The sequence below is a fragment of the Lampetra planeri genome, chromosome 36 (genome assembly GCF_965212315.1).
Source record: "Lampetra planeri chromosome 36, kcLamPlan1.2.h2, whole genome shotgun sequence".
NCBI classification, from domain to species: domain Eukaryota; kingdom Metazoa; phylum Chordata; class Hyperoartia; order Petromyzontiformes; family Petromyzontidae; genus Lampetra; species Lampetra planeri.
The window spans coordinates 7,047,509-7,064,660 of record NC_136142.1 but is presented as its reverse complement, the minus strand read 5'-3'; the positions used below and the strand labels follow the sequence as shown (position 1 = coordinate 7,064,660).

Below are 17,152 nucleotides of genomic sequence, written 5' to 3'. Positions count from 1 at the left end.
GAGGCAACACAAGCCTCCGTCTTAAGGTGGAACCGTCACAGCAAAAATGTACTGTAACAGGTGGCTTGTGAAATTCCTCTCCGTAGAGGGTATTAATTCTAGATTTGAAGCTTTCGTGACTGCAAGGATCCATACTCTTTGGTTACAGTAATTTTTGCTGTGAAGGTTCCACCTGAAGACGGAGGCTTGTGTTGCCTCCGTAACGTCGTGATTTAATTTATTTGTTTTCCTTTTTAACCTACTTGACTTTACCGAAACAACCAAAGATTATGGATCCTTGCAGTCACAAAGGCTTCAAATCTAGAATGTTCATAATTTGTTGTTACCGCACCGGCTGTTCGGACGTGATGAGGCATTCCTATACTTTTCCTTTACTTGTTAACTGCTGTAGGTTGCGCGCAAGTTTGAATGTCGCGTAATTACCGCAAATGACTTGTGTATTTGCGATCTCGCCGTGGAAAGCCTTAAATATTATAATGTTCTACGTGGGGGGGGGGGGGGGTGGGGGAAGTGGTTCGCGTTGTGTTAGCGAGCATCGTGCGAAGAGATCAGAATTCGTCATCAAATTTGACGGTGCAGGTGTTTTACATTACGGAAGCCAAACGTGCGTGAAAGAGACTGCCTCGTATAATTTTCTTTAATTTGAAAACAGCTTGTATAAAAGATGTGTTTATGCGTTTTTTCACGTTGCATTTTTGATTTATGCCAATTGAATGTGTGTTTTTAAATCTTAATTAAAATTTTACTCTGTTAGAACTGTTAGAATAAAAATTCAGATGATGATGATTATAATTCTATCAAAACTCTGCGAAAATAAACACTGGGGAAAAAAATAAGCTCTCTAAAGAGATGGTAAGTACAAGACTAGCCACTATAAATTTACCACCATATGGTTGCGCCTACCATGGAATCAATTTGTTAAGAATAACAGCTTTAAAACAACCTCCTTCATCGTTTATCTTCTTGCCCGTTGGCAAATTAGGCCAATGTGTACTTTATCTATTTGTTCCTATCTTGTCCTTCTGGCTCTCTCCCAGCCATTCCAACCGAACTTTCTTTCATCTCTCCCTCCAGTCATCCTTTGCACTATTGCTCAAAGTCTTCCTCGCATTTCTCCTGCCATATGGGTTTCTTCTCGTGCTAGGTCCTTCCCATGTGCCTTCGTGCATCATCGCTGTGACACCGTGTGGCCGATTCGTATCAGATATCTGCCTGATACAGGCAATACCCCGGTTTACACCCAGAATGCGTTCCTGAAAACCAGAACGTAAACTGAATCACTGAAATCGAAGCAAAGAGATGGGATTGTGGATTTTAACGTGTTACAGAACATACTTCTACTACTAGTAGGGAGTACCTACTAGTAGTCTCTCTCTCGTTCGTCCATCATAGTTGATGATGACCATGGCACGTTTGTCATTTTGTTGGGTTTTGATGAGTGCGCACATGGCTGAACAGGCCAATCCGAGCCCGGAATTCTCCGTGGCACACTGGACAGGTCAGGGAGGATGTAGAGCTCTGAGGTGCAGCCACACGTCCTCCCTTGGTAGATTTGTGCTGCTGCCTCTTCAAGATAGCACAGGAGCTTCTCCTACTCTCACAGAGGACTGCACCGTCCTGTATTTTTCTTCTCCAGGCAGGTCGATCCTGAGCTAGGGGTTTCTAGCTTTTCAGGGCGAATTCAAAGCTCTTCAAGGAAGCTTTAAGGGTGTCCTTGTAGCGCTTTTTGGGGCCACCTTGCGCTCGCTTGCCATTCTTCAGCTGGCCAAAGAAGACTTGTTTTGGCAGTCTCCCTATTACTACTCCTAGTAGTAGTAGGTACGACTGCTAGAGATGGGACGGTGGATTGTAACGTGGTACAGGACCTACACAGAGGATGCTCAGTAACCCTTTGCGCATCTCTACTGTACAACCATCAGTGTGAAAAATAAGTGTATATTATTAACATATTGAGATATATTACCTTGTCAGTTATACTCTACGTATTATTAGGTGTTTTTATCATATTAAAAATACTTTACACTTGTATAAACAATAGTCGCCATAAATACGGTATATGAGGGGGGGGGGATATGAATAGGGTACTTGTCCACATGATAGAGACTACTGTAGTGGTGAAACATTTGGGTCTGAATGTTCGTAAATCTCTAGTACGTCATGGTAAGGCACCGCAGTACGTAGAACGGGACCGCGTATCAATAAGTTGCTTACATTATAGCGAAAGTACGTACAACGGGAGAGCGTACATTGGGGTATTACTGTATTCATTTAATTTGGCACGTTTTTAGACACGCAGTTGTGGCGTTTTAAACAAAAGTTATCATTTTCAATTGAGATTCAAGTCTAACACACGCACAGAGGAGTGTTGCAAAGTTATTTTTGGAAATTGATTATTCCTTCACTCGCCGCTAAATGGTAAACGCACGACGACGATGACCAGCGCGGTTGGCGACAGACGGACAACGTTTGACCGAAATTACCGCCGGATGGTCAAAATAATGATGATGGTTCCTTTGTTTTGTTCAAGTTGGGAGCGAGAGTAGGTTTGAGTGCCGCTTGAAAAACTGAACTTGATCTTGAAAATGCAACATAATCAGTGTGCCTCCCAAGAAGATTCCATACACATCGCCTACTGTGACGTAATCATCGGAAACACGAGCATTGGCAAAGGCAATGGGAGGAAAAGCTGAGAAGTGCGCAAAGAGACGCGGAGAGGTGCATGTTTGGAATTGCTCTGTGAGACAATGAAGATGAACAGCAAGTGAAATAAGAGAACATACGCAGGTTAGAGACGTAATATTGACCGTTAATAAAAGTGAGTGGGCTTGGGCATTACCAGAAGAGATGATGGCCAGCGGTCGAGACTAGTGATGGAGTGGGCAGCCAAAGGAGGGAATGAGCCAAATATGACATCCACCATGGATGTAGATGTACAGACATCCATAGAGACCCACAGACACACACAGATACCCATAAATGGAGCGAAGCTCGTACTCCTCAGATTTAGTGGGGGGAATAATTTATGAGTTCCCCCCCCAGTAATTCTTCCCGTTTCCAGCCCTGGGAACGATTATGTTTTCTTCATTCTCTCGGCACTTGAACTGTAGCCACTTTGTATTGGTATTTACTTTCAACCGCACCTGTAAAGCCTTCACCGTTCATGTCACTTGGCTTCTTCTGCATGCCTTTGCATGTGTACTTCAGAATCCGAGTCGGATGCATTCCCTCCCTGGTGAGTGGTGAATTGGGGTCACGGGTGTAAAGTTGGCAGCAAGCATTTGGATAAACGAGGTATTTTACAGAAAATGGGAGTATAACCCGAAGGACATTGCCTTTGTGAATCTTCAAAATATGTCATGATAATAAGAGGCATTTAAAATTCTGAATATAAAGGACTTTACAAAAATATATTAAAAGAAGCTGTTAATGAAGTGTCGTCTTTTGTTGCTTGTGTAATCGTGCTGCCGGCATATTTGCTTCATGCAGATGAGAAGCTTTATGTGCGAGAACATCAGAACAGCCAAACTCTGGCAACCCATTGAGAATTCTAATAGCTCTGACCTTTTTTTTTCTTGGTTCTTTCGGTAAAGTCTATTGTTTATTATTTCCCTTCTACGTGACTTTACCGAAAGGACCAAGAAGATGAATCCCTGCGGTCACGAAAGCTTTAAATCGAAAGCTCTGACCTTGTTACACTTCTCAAGTAAACCTGTAAAGGATGATTTTATATTGGCAAATTTATTTTCTTTTTTTTTACCCCTCTCAATTCTATTCAAAGCATGCTATCGGCATCGTCACGTCATGAGACTTGGACGTTTACATTCGGAACTCTTTACACATGCAGTGCACCATCTGCTGTCAGAGAAAACACCCTCAGAAGATGACATTGGTGAACGTGCTGAGACCACCAACTCATTGCACTTGAGAACGCGTTTTTTTCTCTCAGGTGGCTGTCCAGATTTGAAGCCAAAATCTCAGGGGTGCCAGGCTCAGTGCCCCCTGACTTTAGGGGTCCTCCTGAGCCTCCTGGCCACCTCAACCTGCAAAAATATATATTTATTTGTCATTCTTAATGGGGAGCCGTAGTATTTTTAACACGACACACAGAGCTCTTCTTCTTTATCATCCAAATGGTGAAGTAAAAAAAAACTCCAGGCCCTCCAATCCCTGCCTCTCTCTCTCTCATCTCTTGGCTTTTCTGTTTTTTTTTGCATTGACTTTTCAATTTAAGACCTTATAAAAGCTAATGCTCCGATCAATCCATCGCCGGCCAGTTGAGGGAGGCTCGGGCAAGGTTTGCATTGCAGGACATCATTGATCAGCGTTGGAGCGCGCTTTTGTTTTCAAAGTGAAGTCAATTTGGAAACAAAAGAAGAACTGCAATGGGAGGAGACCCGAGATAATTCTGCTAGTCTCGTCGCGCTGGTGAAGGCCACGTGAGTAATCTTTTTTCTCTCGTGATGTATGAAACCTTTACCGTATAAATTGACTGCCTCCTTAGCATTCACTTTGATGGCTTTGTTAGGGAGAAGAGTCTCAAAAAAATGATGTGAATCGGTTGTCTCTGAGGCCTGATGTCCAATGTCAGAGGAGCAAGTCAACGCCACAGTGGGTCCCTGATTTACATCTGAGCATATCTGGCAACCCATATGGTTTACTCGTATTCTTGTGCAGGGAAATTTAGTTTCAGGTCCATACGGCGTACAGCCGTTTCAATACGGGAAAACATTTCTTCGTCTATTTGTGTTTCTCCCTTGTGATGGGACTTTTTAGGATGAACGTTGAGATTCACAAGGGCACGGTGTGGCCAATAAGGTCTGAATTGGTCTGTAATAAGGTAGGCACTGATAAGGGGTTGACAGGTATGTGTGAGTAGCCGCTCGTTGTTTAACCAGCTTCTCAGCCTTTTAATATGAAAATTGCTCTGTGACTTTTATACCGTGGTAAAATTCACTTTGTCACGGAAATTAACGTCCATTCATAATAAACAGTAGAAGCATTAACTGCCGTGGGAAAATGATTGATTATTTTTTTTATTCAGCATATAATTTTTCCCATTACTCTTTGGGGATTTGCGGATAATGGGAATCGTTTTTGGATCCACTGCTTGCGACGGATAGGTCTTGCCGAAAGGAGGATGACGGTCAAGAGGTTTAACTCATTAAATGATCCAATTTAATTTTTTTTATCTGTGTCAATTAGATTCAGCTTGTAGGAATCATTTCTACCATTCCTGTCTTGAAGCCGTTATATTTGTCATTCAAACAATGTTTTTTTTTATATCTATTCAAGTTCATGTATTAGATATAGCCCTGTGAGCCATTCGGCTCTTGAATCGGGTGCAACCGCAACAAACAAAAAACAAAAACATGAACAAGAAAACATCTTAAAGTGAATATGTGACTAAGAGCAAACAGAAAATCCAAGAAAAGACAGCAGAATATTGCAGAAAAAACACTGTACAGAAAAAACATTGATGCTTGGATATGAGATATATAGTTGCATTAACTGTATCAACCAAGAGGTAGTATTGTGAATTGAAATAATATCTGTTTCATTTTGTTTTTGACATATTTGATGTGTCAAAAATATTGCTTAACAAAATCTCATGAATTGAGTATAATTGTATTTTTGTAGTAAATGCAGGATTGCTGTGTGCTGCCACATTCTTGTGATTCAATTACTCACAGGTGAGGTTAGCGAATCATGGAGAGATGGAGTACGTGTCATGGTTCAAATTTTATAAATTTGAAAAATTACCCGCACATTACTCAAGTGCAATTCTACAAAGCAAATCATCACCCCCCTTTATCAAAAAAACCTGGCAGGACCCTCCTGAAAAAGGATCATTCAAATCGGTGAGGCTTCCCTGGGTAAAATATCACGTAAAAACACTTACCGAAACTACATTGCAACGATGTGTTTGTAGGAAACAGTGGAGAAACTACTTTACTATTATTTTTCTTTTACCAAGTAAGGCCCACTGAGCTCCATACATGTCTTCTTCAGAAGTGACCTGACCATCACAAATGGTAGCTTAACTTAGTCGATTATCGTGTGGAAATGTATTGCAGCCAAATACTCTCAGTGCATGTTGATTGTAAATGTGGAGGGAAAAACCGGACGACCCGGAGAAGAATCCACATGACAACAGCGAGATAGAGAGAACATGCAAACTCAAAATATATTGTAGGTGTCAGGGTCGGGATTTAACCCACGACCCTCCTGCATACCAGGCGAGGCATTTCGCATGTCACTACCGTAGCGAGAAGTAGGTTGGTGTCCAACCAGTCCCTGTGGTGTTTCAGTGTGTTCTTCTTATATGTGCAATGGTCTTTCGGACTTTTACAAGGGGCAACGATTGAGGGCATTTTGAGTGCCCAGAGAAAACCCACACCTACGACTGGAGATGTTGAAACAAAAACTACAAACGGATGGCATCAGCTACCTATTTTTGCGCTGCTGCCCCCCCTCCCCCCCCCTAAATGCACCACCTCGTTAACTTTGAACTTTGCCTTTAAATCCGTGGATCCCAACCATATAGCAATATCAGAGTCATCATACTGCTATTGATTTGTTGGAAGAGATTTGTCCGTCGTCATCATCATCATATTACTATTGATTTGTTGAAAGATGTTTGTCCATCATCATCATCATGATCATATTACTATCGATTTGTTGAAAGATGTTCAGCCGTAATCCTGCTTATGAAAGCTGGAGAGCAACAAAAAAAAATAGTAGCACGAGCATGCGCAATGAACCAAAGATCATCGCAGAAAAAATATCCCATTTCCAAAAAACTAGTCACGTTTGTTTGAGAGGGCATCATCTGAGTGGGCGCAAGTTGAATGGAGAGAGCCAACAGTCGAGTGCGCAGCATTTCACTGCCATCCGCAATTCGCAAAAGCAACAGACTGAGTGTATACCAAGAGCGTGTGCGCAACGGTGTGCGTTTGGCCAAGGGAAAGGGTGGGCAATCGCGTGCCATTCATCATCCGTCCACTGGTGAACGGATGACAACTACGGACACGGTTGCAGTAGTAAGAGTACCCGTACGTAATTGAAGCTCGCGTGCATATACTGTACGTGTGTGTAACTACTTTTATTTGTTGATGGAAAACCATTGGAGGGTGGATCGGTGGCACAGTCGTTAGCGCACTGCGATGTGGGCCTGTGGATTTTAAGTTCGTTCCTCAGGCATCGCTAACATCAGCGATGGCTGATATCGAAAACCAATACTGGGCTCCCTGCCGCTTCACCAACCTGCGCCGAGCAGCATGGTGCTGTTAGCCCAAACAACCCCCAAGGCTGTCAGCCTGTGGAGGCCATCATTCAGCAGGGGATTGAGGAAGGGGCTGTACATTGCCATTAAAAACTATCCCATAAATGCTGTACTACGCGACATTTCGGAGTGGGTTGGCGGGAAGGATACAGAGCGCATCGGCGACCACCTATGAAAACCATAAGTACTAAAATATATTATTGTTTACGTTCTGTATGATGTTGCACTTTGCATATCGGTTTCAGTGTGTGTGCGTGGTGACTTGTTATCTCATTTAATATTTATAAGCACCTAAGTAAAGGCGCTTTTTTGCACAGTTAAAAGCGGCAACAAAAATCGAACTATTTAGATGGCAAGGCCGGGCCAGGGCTGAGGAATGAGTGACCGTGAAAGAGGAACAGGTGGGGTTCACGAAGGGGCTACAGGGGAGGGACGGAACAGAGTGGAGGGGCGAGGGGAGTTAAAGAAGAAGAGAATTGGCAATGGAGAAGGAGTGATGAGGTTTTCAGAGAGGGACCATCAGTGGTTAATGAAGGGGACTGCTTCACGTGAAGGGGAAGATTATTTTAGTAGGAAGGGTGGGTGCAAGGGGGGGGGGGAGAACGATCGAAAACGAGATGGGACAGAGAGAGACTTTTGGGTGGCTTTGGGGACCTAATCCTCCGAATCAAAGTACTGAGCCAGCACTTCTTCTATCGGGGGTTTGGAGCCCCCATGCGAGACGGGCGTAAAATTATGACGTCTGCCCATAGTTGGAAGGCTTCACATAAGCAGCCTTGGATTTGCCAGTGTTAGGTGTTATAAGCAGGTCTTCAGTTGAAAAACGGCAGTACATAAATAATGTACGACGATGCACAAGTGCAAGGCGATCACCATAACCGTTCTCTCCTGGGAAGCTGCAAGGATTTCACATTATCATCATAACATATGGTGGAGGACGAACAGCTGAAACGACGGCTATCACCTTCCAATTTTTTAATCAAATCACCGCCATGCAGAAATTGATAACGGAAATGTATTTCCTGGGGGTGGAGTTTAATGTTTGCGCCACAAAGCAGGGGCCGGCTTTAGACTACTCCGAATATATATTGGCCACACTTGGCCGGCTTGTACCTCTGTGCAGAAATACTGTGGTGGTGGGCTGGGCTCACACCCAGAAATTAAATTTCAATTAAATGGGATCGAGTCCGTCATCGCAGTCCATTGATATGTTCGTCCTGCCATGAGCAGAGGTGCCACGTGGGGAGAGGGCATCGCAGCCGAGTCACGAACACTTCATTCCCGGACTCCGCCCTACCTTCTAAAATACGAGGTGTGTGTGTGTATACTCGCGTATGTTAAACTAAAGTGAACTACCTTTATTTTACAAGGTAAGGCCCCACTGAGCTACATAGCTCTTTTTCAGAAGCGACCTAGCCACAAATTACAGCCCAATGAGGCGGCTTATCATTAGGAAATGTATAGCAGTAGCCAAATACTCTGAAAGCACGTTACTAAATGTGGAGGGAAAAACCGGAGGACCCGGAGAAAAATCCACACGACCACGGGGAGAACATCCTCCAAATATACAGCTGGCGGCATCAGGATAGAGATCGAACCCATGACCTCCTGTGTACAGCCCTGTTGTCAGTCCACCGCAGGATGAGGGCATCCCCATGCTTTGCAGGACGTCGAGGTTCATTGACCGTGCCTTAACTGCGCTGCTCAGTGCTGGTTGGTGAAAGCGGGGAGCATAGTCGTTCGTGAATATAATAAGTTCAGTACAATAATGTATTTTGCTATACAGGAGTCCTTCGGTTAAGAGTGACATCGATTTCATGTTTTTTTGGTTAATGTTTCGCCTCCCATAGGACCCTATGGTTTCGACTAAAGTTAACATTTTGACGAACGACATGTTCACGTTTTTTCACGCGGGCGCCAATTTAGGCCAATCCTAGTGCTCCTAAGTGGGGCTGAGCCATGCCCTCAGCCAATCGGCGATGCCCATTTATGAGCGTTTAGACCTCGGCTGGCGTTGTTTACATTGCGTTTTCTGTTTTGGCAGTGGAAACAGCTCTCTTGCAGACTCAGTGATTTCCCATTTAACAGTTCTCTCGGTGAACACTAGTTTTTGGTGGAACGGATAAAAAAATGTTAACCAGGGGTCAACTGATAATAGGGTTTTCCCATTTATGGCAATGAAACAGGTGTTAAGATGGTAAAACACCAAACTGAAACCTTTGCAAGGAATCATGTCTACATTAACCACATATACTTGTGAACATACAAACACAAAAACATGCTCTGACCACTATGTGCATTGTCTTACCTTCGTGCTGTTCGCCTTTTGGCGTCCGCTGGTCTAACACTGTTTGAGACTAGGCTCTAAAGAAAGCTGTCTGTGGTGTGGACCAATCGTATACTACCAGAGCATAGTTTTTTTTGTTTACATGTTCACCACAAGTATATGTGGCTAATGCAGACATGATTCCTTGCAAAGGTTTCAGTTTGGTGTTTTAACATCTTTACACAACTGTTTTATTGCCAGAAAGGGGAAAACCCCATTATCATAATTTAATACTGGCAAAGGAGGTCTCGGGGCAACTGCATTGCCCTCAGCTGACCACCACGTGGGCCTGCAGCAGCCTATAATGAACAAGTTGTACATGGTGGTTGCCCATCTAAGCGCTAACCAGACTCAATGCAGATTAGCTTCCCTATATATATATATTTTTAAATGCGATACTTAAAATTATCAGTCGTTTATCCATTTGATACACTATGTAGTGTGATTGCTTTCGGTGAGGTCATGCGAGTGCAGAGGGTCCAGGAGGGAGTGCGGATAATAACTTAGGAATGTTTGGGGACTTTTTTTGGTGGCCAGTGGGTAAAGCAGTGAAGCACTGAGGTCTCGGGGAGTCGGTGATGTACCAACACTAGACCCGCTATATTTCTCTGGCAACCAGCAGTGGTTAAGAAAATCGTTAGTACGGTGCTATTTGCGGCATGCAAATTGTGTTTACGTTTCAAACCTCCCCCCCCTCGCCCCCGTAACTGGTAACATTGCTCCCTCGATCATCAACGCAGGTCTTGCGCAGGAAAGAACAAAGATTCCACAATTAACATCCGTCTTGTATTCCGTGCACGGCATGGAGTACTATGCCCAAGGTCATGGCCGGCAATTGTATTTAGATTTAGAACCCTGAGAAACCTCCAGTATGGATGACTTCTCCAGCAGGGCCTTGACAGCAGAGAGACGCCTTACCTGCGCTTAACAATGCGATCGTACATCTTGTGCATGATGCCTCTTGCGTTGGCTGGAACAGCGTGAAACGACCTCCCGTGTTAAATGGAGACCCACTGAGCTGCGGCGTGCGCTGCTGTTTAAATGCGGCTCGCTGTTGTTGCGCTCCTTGCAGGCGGGCTGGTCTGACTTTGGAGTTAATTTAACGGCATAATTGCCCTCCAGCCCAAAGCCCTGAACCTCACTCACAACAGTGGGTGTTACAAACCGCCGTTGCTTTGCTTGTGAAATCGGTTTAACCCTTACACAGCGAGCCAAGCATCCCTGTTTGTATGTATTTTGAACTTCTTTCGCACCAAACGTAGCCAACCGTGCTTAATCGGAGGTTTCGGGGGAAGGCCAACGAAACACAAAAAGCAGTTCTAAAGAATTGAGTTTTCAATCGAGAATGCTCCTTCCACACTAGCAACACGTGTGGAAAATGTCATGATTAGGTGTGATCGCTCAACTGCTGGATGAAGGCCTTTCACTAGCCGCCGCCATCCCTCATGGTCCAGCGATGTATCCATCCACTTAGCACGTGTGCACGAGCTGATTTAATCTTTCCATATCCGCAGTGAAAGCCCTCTCTGGCGTGTTACCCTCCTTAGGCTCCCACTCCCTCGTTAGTCTCAATTAGACGGCAATTATGTAATTGGTGACAAAAATTTAATTCATTTAAAGACGCACAAAATATACGGTTGTGTTTTGTAAACATTGTTTACTACTGTTGTTTGAAAGGCGTTTTATTTTTAAATGCCACACTCGTGCGGCTTGTTTACAAGGGCCCTCCCTCCATGCCTATCGCTCCTTTTTGTGTGCCATGGAATGCATTGCCGCTTGCTAATTCGGCCATGACACATGGCTGTCGGGGTGTCAAATTGGAGGCCCGTGACGACGGCACGTGAATATCAGCGGGCGGAGATGACATTTAACCGGGATAAACCCGCCATCCTACACGTGTCTGCTAGCGCGCGCACGGAGAGCAACGAACACCGAACAGCGCGACCCCGGGCGGCTCCGGTCATGTTCGGCTCGGATGATTTAATAAGGAAATTTGGCGAAATTACGCCCAATTACGAATACAGTTTGGATTGATGTGACGTGTAAAACGCGAACGCATTTCGAGATGCTGTATGGGATGCATAAAATAACATAAAATATAACAATTGTTCTCCCCCCGCGAGAATAACAAAGCGAGGATGAGAAATCGTGCACGTGCGTGGATATTCGGTAATTCTTTCATCAGCCTTCAGACTTATTTAATCAGCAGTAGTAATTGTACCTTGTGAGCTGGCACAACTAGATAATGATTTCATGGATAGGTGAGAGGTGAATAGTGCCTATGGAATGTGACGTCCTTGGCCGAAAAAGGCTGATCCGTTTTGCCAATAGGGCAATTTGATTAAATTGGAATGGGAAATGAAGCCCATATGAAACCCAACAAAACAAGAGTGTCTTCATGTTCTTTGGCACCTGAGTGCAGTAGAATATGAATTAACACGCATTTAAATATCCAAATGTGAATCTACAACCCATTAATTGATGTTGTGAATTCGACAGCAGCTGTAAATGTTTGTTTAGAAAGACATTTAAATAACTGCCGTTCGCCCCGGTAAATAAAATATTTTTTTTATCCTGCAGCCTGATATATTTTGTTCTAATTATGGAAGTCAATGGCTTATTCTAATTTTCTACCCCATTGACATCCCCATTCACGTGCTTAAGAAGGGCCGTTTCTTGAAACGTCACCTCTCGTATACTTTTCCCAATGTGCTTTTCTGTTTTAAGGCAGTGTCATTAACGAACGTGTCTAGTGGGCGCTTGTGCGCAACTGCCAAACATTGCAGCGTCACCAAAAATAATTGGCTTATCAGCATTGCTGACTTTTTTTTTAATCGGGATAAAGGCTAGCACGGGTCCTCCCCCCCCCCCTTGCCTATCCGTGACGATCAAGGAAACGTGCTCACACATTCCCGTGGGATCCCTTCATTTGCATCTGCGGCGTCGTTAATGAGCAGTCGAACGTGTAAAGGTTGTGGCTTGCGCACAGCGTTAAACGCCCAAGTGGAAGCGGTTTGGGAGAAGCTCGTTGATTCTTGCCATGTAACCTACGTTGCAACAATTTATAGGCAAAGGTGCCATTGTTGTTATCTTACATAACCCAGAATGTAGAATTTCGTTGCCACTGCTCTGTCCAGAGGAATTTGTACCGTGCCCTTCACTCAGTAGAAAGCCATCTCATTCTATAACAGTGATTCAGGCAGGAGGCGATGTTATCGTGTAAAGTACAAACTGAAGTTTAATTTTCATGATGCTAACACCTAATGACACAATACTATGAACACAGACACAGTCTTTGAGTTGTATGCATTTATGTTGAACTTCTTTCGCACCGAATGTAGCCAACCGCGCTGATTGGAGATGCGGAGTTCATACGAGGAGTTGGCATGAGCTAGCAGTTGATAAATTGATGAGGTGCCTCTTGGCCCTGGAGGTACTTAGTGCCTGGTTATATTAAATTTAACTCCGTCCTGTTGCGGGCACTCAAGAAACTCGTCAATTTGTTATGAATTTTACTTTATTGCCGGGCTGGGGCTCCGGGTGGAGGGGGGTGGGGGAGCCGTGTAAATTTTTTAAAACTTTATTTTCACCTCGCCTGCTTTTGAGAGAAATCATTAGTGGCACACCGCTTCTTTTCCGGAGTGTTAAGTTGTTGTGTGGAGTGATCGTCTGGGTAAATGTCAGCCACGATACTATACGAGGTTTTCGTTTGCTTTGAGAATTCCAGAAAGATGCTTTTTCGCCCGTGTGCCATGAATCCAGTATCAAAATAAATTCATGTAATCCTATGCTTGCAGTGGTTGATTGCTGGCAGGTGCCACCAGACAGTGGCTTGTTCAATTCGGGGCATTGGGATTTGACTTGAAACTCCGTCTGCCAAACTGCACTTGTTTGTAGCCAACAAGCTGGTGTTGCCCATCGCCGGAGCCCACTTGGTCTACACGCTGCAGCCGCACGAGCCGCTCGCAAAGGCACTGCATCTGCTGCCCGAAAACTGCCCTCTCCCCGGCTCCGCGATAGTCCCCGGCCTGGCATCGGCTCCGGCTAACTCCGGTAAGTTCGTGCGAAAGGCGCGTGCGAGGGCGCACAATCTGCGTTCGCACGTACATGACACACGCGGGCGGCTTAGTTACGCACTTGTCGTTTGCCACGACGACAATCCGACATTGTCCGAATGGGCCCGCTTCGTTATGCCTCCTCGCCGTTGTGTTTTACTTTGACGGCGATAATAGCCGCTGCGGCTGCTACTTTTGCTGATGATGTTGGATTCATTCTCTCTTGACTTTCGTGAAGCCCCGTCATGCTTGCACTCTGCGTGTATTTGAAAGAAAGAAAGAAAAAAACATTTAATTCTTCTACAGCTAATTTGTATAGATGAAATAAATCCTTAAGTGCTGACTTGGCAGGGGAAAACAAAATTCAGAAACTAAAAGTGAAACGGACCAAGCATCCTTCGTGAAGCGAGCAAATTGCAAAATTTGGTGTGTTATGAAACACCAATCGGAGCAAGCAGTCTGTAAGAAGGTAAGCTTCTGATTTTATTTTAAAAAACGATGGCGCTTGCAGATGTGCTTAAATAACCACGGCAAGATATTCCACAACTTAGGAGCTGCTTCGGAAACAACACTTCCCCCCCCCCCCCCTTAATCGAATCTCTAAAAAAAATCCATCCCCGTGGTTTTGTTGCAAAGCGCAACAACAAAAGCGTAACGGAACGCGCAAAACTCCGGCCGGTTACTCACGGTGGAACACAGCGGACGGAACAAACTTTTGTTTCTTCCGTTCGTTGATGCTGCTTGGCACTAAAAATGATGCATCGCGGTAAATAACGTTCGCGGAGGGATAAATCAGACGGCTTATTGCAGCACATGCAAAGGACGATCCACGTTGTTGTGCGACGGGATCATTACAGTCGATCAAGTGGATGTGTCTGAATGCCGCAAAGTGCCGTATAAATTTACCGTTACGGCCCATTAAAGCAGAGCATGTGACCCCCCCAGTGTGTTCTTGCTAATCTTTATAGCCCCGTGCCGCCGTTGGTAAGGCCACCTGTGTTGTTGTTATCTATTTTCCGGCCGTGCAGTTGTTGTCCTTGTTATAACCCTCCCCCCCCCCCCACACACAACTCTTCTCCGAAAGAAGATGTAACACTTACAAGATCCTTAACATTTGGATTCTTCACAGTTATGAGCCAAGACACGGTGCGACTCATTAATTCTCTGCTCGAAAACGTTACCTCCGTTGAATGCATCAAGATTAATCATCCAGGGAGTGCAGTCCTCTTTTTTTCTTTTTCGATTGGCGGTCTGCAGTGCTCTTCAGACACATTGTACCAGTGTTGGTGTCGTTAAACACGTTGTGTCTAGAAACCCAAAAAATCTGTTGGCTTTTAATGAACAATGTCTAGAAAGGCATATTCGTCATCTCTAGTAATATGCTTGAATCGTCCCGCATTGAGATATCGGAAGCTAAGCAGGTTCGAGCCTGGATCGGGTTTGCTGAACATAATGCATGAAGACTAAAGCTGTATTATTTCAGCCGGTAAAGCTCCATTTAAGGCAAGAAACTCTTACAAGGACAACCACGGCCCAAGACCGTCCGCAGTGGTGGCAGTTACCAGAGATCGCAGGGAGGGAATGGGATGGTTGTCCATGCCAGGTTGTAATATGTGGCTAAGTGGCGGTCGGCAAAGGGCAGTGTTGCAAAATGCACTGTTGTACTATTTTCTGCTTCCACAGCTATGCTCTCCAAATTCACCGACTCGCACTGACCAGCATGGTAAAGCTTTGCCAAATAAACCGCCGTGAACCGCAAGGCCCTCATCCAGCAGTGGATTGGCAGAATGGTTGTATGTGTGCAGAAGTGATATGCTTACATCTTCGGAGGAGCAGAGCACTCGGTTGTACATTTACAAGTTCCACAGGCCACATCGAGGTCACGATCATGATCAAAACACAACGGCGAGTGCTGAAGCGCATGCGTGGCACTGTGTTAGTACACTGATATAATAAAATTGTTCATTATTGCAGAATAATTTGAAAAAGAGAAACACTTTGTTTCGGCAGCTCTTTTACCATACAATGCCCTAAGCCTAACTGAGCCATATTTATGAATCTTAAAGATTCAATGGGAATGCATAAGTCTCAGACTTTCGGACTCGTTTATTTAGTAATCAATGGCGACATTTACAACTCAAGATAACCAAACTAAGGGGATCTGTAAATAACTCCTAAGAGGCGAGAGAGAGAGAGACGTGTGGTTTCCTTTGCCTGATCCGAACGCTCGGCCCGAATGCCACAAATTGTCCTGAAACGAGCAGAAGCTTTGTGTGGTGTCACGCTCTCAAGATCAGACCCCCTTAGCAATTTATCCTGATGACATTACGTTTCTTAATAGTAATAATGTAATAAAGGATTAGGGGCTGCAAGGGCAGGCTGAAGGGTGGGGGCTTGGGCACTAGCACTGTCTCTCACCCACTGATGCTGAATAATTGTCCCTGTGATTTTGCTGGTGTCAATGTCACTAAGAGACACTGCTATCTTTTTAAGTATCCGTAGCGCCACCCGTTCTACAAATGGGCGACTCGAGCACAGGCTATAAGGATGCTTTTACCGATTGTCAACCATTGATGTCTGAAGTACACACTGTCATGTAGTTTGCTTATGAAATGAAATAGTTTCATGATGCTTGAGTGACTTTTCATTATGCTAATCATGATAATTGTGTCCTTTGGAACAAAGAGCTGAATTTTTTTCTCCGTAAAAGCGTGTAAGGAGGTGCATTCCGGGAGTTACACTGAGATAGGAGGGAGGAATAGATGTCGATTAGAGGACATTCGCAAGTCAACGATGTGACAGTCACCATCGCGAAAAGTGAGTGGGCTTTGCAGGACATGTCGCGAGAAGGAATGATGGCCGGTTGATGGAGACTAATGACAGAGTGGCATCCGAAGTAGGGAACACGTCAGAGACGAATGGCACGCAGCTGTTAATGCTGCGGTAGCCGGTAGTCTCAGCAAAAGCCGGCTTATCCCAGGCAAATGTTTTCTACATCTGGAGATATTCCATCGGATGAGCAGCAGCCAGTCGCTGTAATCTCATTTGCGCCAGGACGTAATGCGAAAGCGTACCGGCCCAGATTTCACGTCCTGTGACCCTCATGCTTTCCCACTATTCTGCATAATCCCCGGAGTATGGTCGCCTACAAAATAAAGTGGGGGACGAGGATGAGGGTGTTACTCGAAGTAACATTGGTAGCCCCGGGAGATCACGGTTCTCCGATTTAGTACAATTGCGCACGGCCCAATTGTGGTGACTGCACCTCTGCTCAGATACCCTTACCCAACGGACCCCAGCAGTGTTCAGCTGACAGCTTGTTAATTAAAAGGATAAAAATTTACCACACTCGGTCAATTGCAAGATGGCCCGGAACATGTTATTGCATTCGAGAAAAGAGTTAACCATTTGCGTGTACGAGACATGCTGGAAATTATTCCATCGTAGCGCATTAAAGTTAGAGATCCACCTCCAGACATCTTGTGGAGT

General features: G+C 44.7%; 1 protein-coding gene across 2 annotated transcripts in view; it reads left to right on the top strand.

Annotated features, from left to right (window-relative positions):
• Window positions 1-17,152, top strand: part of NPHP4 (nephrocystin 4) — a 284,183-nt gene that overhangs the window by 58,829 nt on the left and 208,202 nt on the right. For both annotated transcript variants that reach the window (XM_078611468.1, XM_078611467.1), the window contains exon 5: window positions 13,506-13,661. In XM_078611468.1, coding sequence (XP_078467594.1) covers window positions 13,506-13,661 — 156 coding nt within the window. The remainder of the gene's footprint in view (window positions 1-13,505; window positions 13,662-17,152) is intronic.